The 10075-nt window shown below is 39.7% G+C and overlaps 1 protein-coding gene across 1 annotated transcript; it reads left to right on the top strand.

The window, feature by feature from the left end:
• The first annotated feature begins 5513 nt into the window (after positions 1-5513).
• On the top strand, positions 5514-8207 carry LOC149398708 (receptor-like protein 9DC3). Its single transcript, XM_089614645.1, has 3 exons — positions 5514-5865; positions 7099-8115; positions 8194-8207. The coding sequence occupies exons 1-2, from the start codon at positions 5514-5516 to the stop codon at positions 8112-8114; spliced, it is 1368 nt and encodes a 455-aa protein (XP_089470771.1). The 3' UTR covers position 8115; positions 8194-8207.
• The last annotated feature ends 1868 nt before the right edge of the window (positions 8208-10075 follow it).

The raw sequence follows: 10075 nt of genomic DNA, 5'->3' as shown, positions 1-10075 counted from the left end.
AAGTAGATTGTAGTAGTCATACCTGATCGCACAACCATTCTTCTTCGGTCCAAAGGGTGTAAAAGAAAGTCTTTGACCTGACTTCTACCTCTGTGAAATCTCATCTCCATGGTAAATGATCTTCCCTTTTCACATACCATAAGCCTTCATCGTCCTTCTTCTTCCTCAAGCCGATCTTAAGCCAAGTCTCCATTACGAGTACGTCCACAAGAGACGTTGAATCGAACTGAGCAGTGAGAGGGTTCTTCATCGGGCGATCGATGTTTTTTGTGAACTTCAAGTACGGCCTTGGGATAGGAGTTGGAGTGTATTTCTCCGGAGATCTCGTGATTCGGACAGGTCTTCTCGGTGAATCGTCTATGTTTATCGGAACGATCTCACATGATTCCTGATTCTCCTTGTCCTTTGCAGCGTTGATCTCCTCATCCATACCCCCCAAGGTTTTGCCCTCGGGAACTGAGCCAATATAAATCAGTTGGCTGTCGTCGTACATCTCTCTCTCAAACTGCTCGCAATCCAGTCGTAGAAGGTGCGATCTGGCTTGTGATTCAGTTAGATTTTGGGATGAATCTAACTGACTGTCTTCGATCTCGATCGGTCCTGAATTAACAAGAAATAGGAATATCAGTTAACAACAATGTCAACAATTATAGTCAATAATTGTATTTATTGACATAATGTACGTACCATCTATTTCTTTTTCTTTCTCGTTTTCTTTTTCTTCTCCTTCTTTTTCTTCTTCTTCTTTTTCTTCTCCTTCTTTTTCTTCTTCTTCTTTTTCTCCTTCTTTTTTTCTTCTTTTTTTTCTTCTTCTTCTTCTTCTTCTTCTTCTTCTTCTTCTTGCCCTTCTTCTTCTTCTTTTCCTCCTCCTTCTTTTTCTTCTTCTTCTTCTTCTTGTTCTTGGTCTTCTTCCTCCTCGTTGTACTCTGGTTGATTATCTTTAGAATTCTTGTTGGACAGCTCCAACAATTGATCCTTCACACTCTTGGTGAATTCATTAAAACTTTGTCTCATCTCCATCCGGAATAAGCTCCATTCACCCTTCATGTGGTTGACTGTGTCTTCCACATTTTTCAACCGATCCTGTGTTAAAAAGATGTTAGAAATGTTATTCATACTTGAAGGAAATCAACAAATAGTGCTATAGATAACAACCGAGCCAGTGTTCAATTGACATACCTCAGAATCTTGGCTCGGTCCTGAATGAGCTGTTGTCGACGGATGGGATGTTTGTCCACTGATGAGTGCGTATTTTACGTACGAATCTGCTCTCGTTTGACTTGGATTTAGCGCGTTCTCAAGTGTTTTTGATGGTTTTAGTGTGGTTATAGTGAATTTCAGGCAACATAGATGAAAAGTAGCTGTCGGGTCACATATCGATGGAACAGAAGTAAAAGCGATGAATTTGGAGTCAAAATGAAGAAAATGAAGATTTGGAGGCTGGTGCGCAAGACCTCGCGCCGCGACCAGAAGACCTCGCGCCGCGACCCCTGTATTTTCACGAACACAAAAAGTTCCAGGAGCTTCTCGCGGTGCGCCTCGCGGTGATCTCGCGCCGCGACGATGCGAAGAAATGAGCCTCGCGCCGCGAGGATGGATGGCGCGCCGCGAGACGACGAATCCTGACGAAAATAAAGTCGAATTTTGACTTAATCTCAGCCGTTGGATCGTTTTTTAAGGCCCAGATCAGTCCAAAATTGTACTTCGACCTAAACCACTATAAAACATAACTCAGCCTCTATTTTTAGGTTACGCTTTATTTTATTATTGTTTTGGAGAGCTTTTGCAACGCAGAGAAAGCTTATCAACGGAATTGACAAAATCCGATCAGCCGGAACTCCATTAATAGTTTTTCTTCTTCCTTTTATTTATTTTCTGCTCTTAATTTACTATTGTGTTCTTGAATTCCTTTTTCGTTATAATCATGAGCTCTCTTCGTCATTCTATGCTAGTTTTATTGCTTTTAATCACTCTCCTTGTGTTGATCATGGTCATGAACACCGTTAGAGGCTAAGTCTTTAGCGGGGTTACGATGTAGTCGGGGTTAGATATAGCTTAGGGGTTTCGTTAGGGTTTGATTAGTTATTAACTGTTTCATGAATATGTTTGCTTGTGTGGAAGTGTTCTTAATGCATTCTTTAGCTTGATCACCTTTATAATTGTTTAATTAGAGTTTTTAGCTGCTCGAGAGAGAGTAAAAATTCGTGCCCTTTTTCACTCATCACATTGTTTTAGGTTGCTTGACGGCTTAGACGATTGTGTAATCATTAGAATTCTCGCGTTTATTGCATGTGGTTGTTTTAATAGGATTAGAGGCCGAGAGGATAAGTAATCCGACAATTGCATAGGTTCGCTAGATCACTCGAGAGAGGCTAGGGAATATTAATGAGAGAATGAGATTAGCTTACATAGGAATAGTGGTAATTGTTCGTTCCCGAAACCCCGATGCTGTGTTACCTGGTGAAATCGCAACCCCGTAGTTTTCTTTGCTTGTTATCTCGTGTTTGTTTCTCTTTTATTTTTACGTTAATTCATTTGCTAGTTTTATAAACACATCCATCAACAAATCTGTGAAATCAATTTGCTTTAGGTTGTTTAACGTCGCTATAGTAACTAGTCTCTGTGGGATCGATATCCGTTACTTACGTAACACTATTACTTGTTCGATACGTCCACTTGCGTGCTAGTTCTAAAAATATCGCAACATCCACATGACTCAACCCGTGCCTGTAACAAAATGTCAAAAATTGTTACGAATAATGGACATCTATTGTTGACATCTGATGTCAACAATTGACGTTTATTGTTGACTTCATATGTCAACAATAGACGTCTATTGTTGACATCAGATGTCAACAATAGACGTCAATTGTTGACACATGTATAGTTGACAAATATCATATGAAATTGATTAAAAAATATGAGAAATTAGTACCATCGGCAGTGGCTTGGTAGTCGTGTTCTTTCTCATGATGTACTCCTCGTCGCCCAGGGGTTTGAATTCCAAATCCTCGGATTGGAAATCGATGTGTTGGAATTTGTTGTCAACAACATGTGTCACCGATTTCCACCGACGCATCAGTGGAGATGCCGTCTCTGAAACTTTCTCGCAATACGAGAGAGACGTGAGCACTGGCATTGTTTCAAACGCCCATATCTGTAATGGATACAGAAATGAAGGGAAGTTGATCTTTCCCTTAGAGGCTGACTTCAAGGAGACGTTCTTTATGTACTTCCTGGCACATTCCAAGAAGAACTTCCAGACCACGTTACCCCACGAATGGGAGTTAAATTGGTCTAGGTCTTCTACCAACTTCACGTACGCCCAGTCTGGGATGTTGGTATGCGGTGCGGAAGCGAGAAGAACGTTGATGAGAAAATGGAGAAGCAAGAGCTTCACCCGCTTTGTCGGATTTTGCCAACCCTTGCTCTCTTTGAGCTGCGAGATTAGGACGACACGAGTCTTGTATGTCCCGTTGTTGAAGACGCTCGTGAACAATCCGTCTTCAACAACTTCGGTATAGTTGACAGCTTCGTAGTTGTCGACTATACGAAGACCCGCGATCTCTGCGAAATGGTGGATGGTAAAAGCCCGAGGTTTACCCCCGAGCTCAATGAAAAGCGCATCCTCACTCGCCTACCCTTCATACTGACCGACCCTCATCAACAAGTGGTTGATTATCTTTGACGACCTGTTGATCTTTGGAAGCTTCAGAAACTGGCCGAAGCAAGACTCTTGAAAAAGAGCCGTCTCCTCCGCTGTCATGTCAGCGGCTTCTTCAAATTTATCTAGTGAACTAAAAACTGAAATTATGGTCCACTATTTCCGCTTCGGGGACAAACCTCTCCCATCCCTGAAAACATTACAAAAAAGAATGAGAAAATCAAAACACAACCTTCAAACACTAAGATGGTAGATGTCAACAACTGGATGTTTGTTGACATTGATGTCAACTATTGATGGCAATTGTTGACATCTATAGGTCAACAATTGATACCAGTTGTTGACATATAGATATCAACAATTGCCATCAACTGTTGACATCAAAGTCAACAAACATCCATTTGTTGACATTGATGTCAACTGTTGATGGCAATTGTTGACATCTATATTCAATATTCATACCATTTGTTGACGTATAGATGTCAACAATTGACATCAACAGTTGACATCAATGTCAACAATTAGTTCAAAAACAACAATATTCATTCAACATCAATATTCAATCAAACCATAACAAAACCGAGATAACCCAATGCAAACCGAGATAACCCAAAACTAGTTAACCAAAACTAAACCGAAATTAAATCAAGTCTATCCCCAAATCAATCAAGGTCCATCAATCAACAACAAATCAACCGAAAACCCCCAAACTAACCTGAATATTGGCGGACTTGGGGAGTTGCTCTTCTTCCTCGGCGTCAGACGTGACATGCATGGGCTTCCCCTTCCCACGCCGAGGTTTCTTCGTCGAACTCTTCACCGGTTTGGGTGAAGTTGTTGTTTTTCTTTTCCGGGACGGTTTGGGTGAAGACGACGACTCCTCCGGCGCCTTCGTCTTTTTCTGGGGACTCCGTCTAACAACTTCATTTTGTTTTTTCCGGGGTTGTTTGGGTGATTGAAAGTCGTTATCGTCGTCCATTTCCGGGACTGTTTAGGGTTAGGATTTGGGGGTTGGGTGAGAGAGCGAGATCGCGACAGAGGGAGAACGCGAGGATGGTTAGACGCGACAGAGGAGAAGTGGGAATGACGACGGTTAGACGGGAAATGAGGAGAACTGGGCGGTTTTAGGAAGAGAAGAGGAGAGAGAGAATTTGAGGAGAAAACGAGAGAGAGATATGAGCGAAAAAAATGAGTGAGATGAGATATGAGGGAGAGTTGGTGTGGGTTGTAAGAAAAATTTAAGTGAAGGGTAAAAGGGTAGTTGTACATTTGATTTAGTGGCATTTTTGCCCAAATTATGATTTTGGTGGGAAATTAGAAAAAGTTATTGTTTTGGTAGTAATTGTGACAATTTCCCTTTATTAAAACCTGTTTTTCGGTAGAGTTCATACTGCATTGGTTAACTTAAGTCATGATACCCATCGATGCTAACATTTAATTAATGGCAAATATGAATCTTTCCACACAAAATTTGAAAAAAAAATAATCCAATATAATATTTCATTATTGATAAATTAAGTTTGCCTAACAGTTCTCGATATTAAATACGAACGGTAATTCTTCATGCATATACTAACATTAGCACTAGTGTTGTATGTAATATCAGTGGTTTATATAAAAATTAAAAAGCTACAAAGTCCGCTTTTGTAATTCTCTGGATTGATTGCAATTATAACACTTTTTTTTTTATTGTGGATGAAATCCGTTGCGAGTGTATCTTAGAACTACGAATATGCCAAAAAAAAAATTAAATGATATTTATTGGGCGAACTTATATATAAGCTGTATCTTCGAATGTGATAAAATAGAACCTCATACAATAATATCTGATCACTACTCAGATCAGATAATGGGTTGGGTTTTGTGTGTGATTCCTCTGTTTCTCTTCTTCCTTAATCCTTTTTCAACAAATTCTTCGCCAATACTCTGTCATCCTCATGAAAGATCTTCTTTGCTCACTTTCAAAAACTCTTTTCATATTAACATAGATTATTATAGCAATTCATGGAACATTTACAAGGATTGTTGCAATTGGAGTGGAGTCACGTGCGACAACGTGACCGGTCACGTCGTTGATCTCGAGATCAGAGGGCTACAAGGTGTCATCGACTCCAACAGCAGCCTTTTCTCTCTCAATCATCTCCGATCTCTCGATCTCTCATTAAATGATTTCAAAGGATCTTCAATCTCACCCAACTTTGGTAGGTTTCCCAGCTTGCTTTCTCTTTCCCTTTACAAATCCAATTTCAGTGGCCATATTCCTCCAGAACTTGCTTACTTGTCTAACTTGCTCTCACTTTATATCAGTTCTTACAGTCCATATTATGAGTTAAGAGCCGAGACAAGTAGCTTGAAACGAATCCTGACGAACCTAACTTCTCTCACACGCTTGGGTTTATATGATGTCAACATGTTTGACGTCTTACCCAATTCTTTCATGAACCTCTCAACTTCTCTTACATTTCTGGAACTTGATTCCAACAAACTCAAAGGGAGATTTCCAGAACATATTTTTCAGCTGCCAAACCTTACAACTCTCTATATAGTAGATAGCCCAAGTCTCAATGTTTCATTCCCTAAACAAAATCAACTCACCGATTTGAGGCTTTCCAACATAACATTAGAAGGCCAGCTACCCTATCTTTGTAGCAACTCATCAACTAAAAAAGCTTTTCTATGTGACTCTTCAACTCATCAACTCTTGGGACCTCTTCCATTGAATTTACGATCCTTAAGTTTAAACAACAACCTTCTTTATGGGACAATACCCACTTGGTTATATTCCCTTCCAAATCTATACTTCTTGGATCTAGGGAACAATAAATTGAGTGGTGTCGTCATATTGGAACATTTTTTAGAGCTTAGAACACTTCATATTCTGGACCTTTCTTTTAATAGCTTATTATCTGTTATTTCCATCCCCCATTCTAACTACACTGTCTTGAAGTCAAAAACTCTTTCATATTTGGTCTTGTCTTCTTGCAATATTTCTCGGTTCCCAAACGGTCTGAAAAGCTTAGAGCAATTAGACTATTTAGACCTTTCCCAAAATAAAATTGAAGGGAGTATTCCGTCATGGTTGTGGAATCTCTCCAAATATCCAGATAGTAGTCTGAATCTTTCTTACAACTCATTGACACACATAAGCCCAATTCCTCCACTGAATCAAAGCTTCGAATACATTGACCTCCGATCTAATCGGCTTCAAGGCCATCTTCCGAATCTGCCTCAGTCTACAGTTGCTTTTTTTGCATCCAACAATCAATTGAGTGGACGAATATCATCTCTGCTTTGCAACCACAATTTTCTCGAAATTGTCGACCTGTCAAACAACAGCTTCAATGGCAGTATCCTTCCGTGCCTTGGAAATTTCAGCAACTCTTTGTCAGTTTTGGATTTGAGAATGAACAAGTTTGATGGCATTGTTCCTTCAGCTTTTTCAGATGGAAGCTATTTGAGAACGCTAAACCTCAACGGAAACAAATTGGAAGGCCCGCTGCCGCGATCTTTGCTTAACTCCAAGCATTTGGAAGTTCTAGATGTCGGAAACAACGAACTAAATGGCGTTTTTCCTCAGTTCTTGGAGTCTCTTCCAGAGCTACGAGTTCTTGTATTGAGGTCTAACAGATTTCACGGTGCAATAAAGAATCCCAAGAGTAGCTTTCCTTTTCAGAATTTGAGAATCATGGATCTCTCCGACAACATGTTTGTGGGTGTCTTGCCAGCAAAATATTTTGAGAATTTCAAGGCAATGATCGGTGCGCATGCAAGTACGTTGGAATACTTGGAAAACAAAGAAGTGCTTGCCTATTATCAAGACTCTGTGGCGGTGTCAATGAAAGGAAACTACATCGAGCTGGAGAAAATCCAAACCTTGTTCACAACGATTGATTTCTCAAGAAATGGATTCACGGGCGCGATTCCGAAAGCGATCGGGAAGCTGGATTCGCTCAAAGGCCTCAATTTCGCTCGCAACAATCTCGTCGGTCCGATCCCACCCTCATTGGGAGATTTGAGTAATGTCGAATGGTTAGACCTCTCATTCAACGAGCTCGCCGGAGAGATCCCGCAACAACTGGCCTCAAATCTACATCAGCTCGGTTTTCTAAATCTCTCCAACAACAACTTGGGTGGAAAAATACCTCGAGGAGGACAGTTCGATACGTTCAACAACAATTCATATGGTGAAAATCCGGGGTTGTGTGGATTTCCATTGACGAAGCCGTGTGGCGATGAAGAGGATGACAATGAAGAGGTTGACGATGGCGACGATGAAACACTGACGTGGAAGCTATTTGCAACTATCGGATACGGTGCAGGTCTCGGAATCGGAGTATCCATTGGGTACGCTCTGTTCTTCACAAGAAGATTCGATTTTTGGCTTCAAAAAAGGATTGCTAGACAACCATACTGCAAATGTCTAGCGGACATAATAAAGCATATTAAATAAGGTGTGATTTTCGGTAATTTCCTCTTTGATATTTTATATCGGGCTGTTCATATTTTAACTCCCTTTTTTTTCTACTCAGGAATGAGCACGAGAAGTGGTGCTCCCTTTTTTTCGTCTTTCTATTTTCATGTAATATGATCTGAATGGACCAGAGGATTTGCCGATTCTTCTCTGTTCTTTTTATGTGTAATCAAGTTGAACGTAATTATCTACCTTAAATTTCGAAAAAAAATATCTACCTTAAATTGGGTCTTTTATTTATTTTGATGGGAAGCTAACAAATATATATTCTCGAGTTTGGTCAAAATTCACTTTTTGTGCTTGTAATTTCAGTGTCAAATAATTAACCTCCGACTCCGTGATCAAGATGTGAAATATATATACCATGCATGAACCAATTTTATCTTATATTTTACCATGGAAAAAACATAAATCCCGACTAATTTACATTTTTTAATGAATGAAAAAGTAAATCAACGGCTTGATGATATTTCACAAAATCCCATGGTAATGTTATGTAAGTATTTAATATATTTGTATTAATGAATTTCGACCAAATTACTTTGAGGATATATTTGTATTTTCACATGTTGTCTTTTTGTACATATCTCACTCATTATCATGAAAAAAAACTACATTAACGACATTTTAATGGCAAAATGTTATATGATAAAATGTTATTAAACAACTGTTTTTCATGACATTACTGTTAATAGTTCTAGAATAAATGGCTCATATTGAATATTGAGAAAAAACACTACCAAGATGTCATATTTTTAGAATTATCCCTATCATAAACTCTACTATTGCTATATGATAATTGCAATTAAAATTCGACAAGAGAGGTTAACCACTTCCCAAAAACACATGAAAAGGTTAGGTGTTCGGGTAATTAAATAAATCAGCAGATTCAGAATAGGAAACGGTTATCAAATGTTTCTTTTACCATTCACTATATGTATTACCTAATCGAAAGGGTATAGATTGGATATGCACCGTGACAATTATATAAACCCTTTTTATTTGTTGTGGTATTAATCATATTTTAGGACCTTAAAGGCAGCATGGTAATTAAAAACTAATAGCTAGTTTGACCAATTACTTGGTAATAAATGAGACGTGAATTAAAGGAATAGGAAAGCAAATATTGAGCAAAGAATTGGGATGGTTTCCTTGGGATTGGGAGGGAACAAGACTCTCCAAAGCTTGTAAAATCTTGTATTTTTCAGCCGCGTATCATTACTGTTACGGGATAAATTAGTCGGACACCGAGTAGAATAGTCGGACTCCCGAGCAGCAAGAGGAATCCAGCACCGAGCTCAGGTTAAGTAAACCCAAGGGCCATCCATTGAAAAGGAACGAACCGTTCATAAGTTAAGAACGAAACCCACCGATCAGAACTTCGGAGAGAAGAGAAGAACGTGGGTCAAAGACTAGTCAAAACCAAAAGAAAACATGTTTCAAACTCTAAAACGCACACCCTGACGGTTCAGGAACCATACGAAGAGTATTAACCATCCACCTCAGCGAGAGGTAAGAGGCAGTTACCCAAAACCGTCCAGAACGTGGGATTGATCACCTCACGTTCTCCAGAATAACCGCCAGAGACACGACCACGAGGCCACACCAGACGAGTATAAATAGAGGTTGCGGCACAGAACTGAGGAGGAACTTTTTCACGCACTTTCTTTCACTTAGAACCTCAAGAAAACACTGCTCTCTTGTATTAGATTCGTCTGTATAAAGAGAAAGTCTTGCCTAAATCATCTCTGTACTCGGAGCCCTTGTACTCGGAGTCTGTGTATTTTCGTGAGATATTGTTGTACTAATTTTACAGGTCAACAGTTGGCGCTAGAAGGAGGGGGACCAGCTGAAGAATATGGCTAGCTCGTCCGCACCCGTGAACGCTGTCTCTAACCAGGAAACGGAGATAGAACACCATAACCGCACCCTGCCTCTCA

This window comes from Urtica dioica, chromosome 5 (genome assembly GCF_054948205.1).
Source record: "Urtica dioica subsp. dioica isolate 48M chromosome 5, U.dioica_male_clone48M_v1_H2, whole genome shotgun sequence".
Taxonomy (NCBI): domain Eukaryota; kingdom Viridiplantae; phylum Streptophyta; class Magnoliopsida; order Rosales; family Urticaceae; genus Urtica; species Urtica dioica.
The sequence above is the reverse complement of the archived record's forward strand: the minus strand, read 5'-3'. Positions and strand labels throughout refer to the sequence as shown.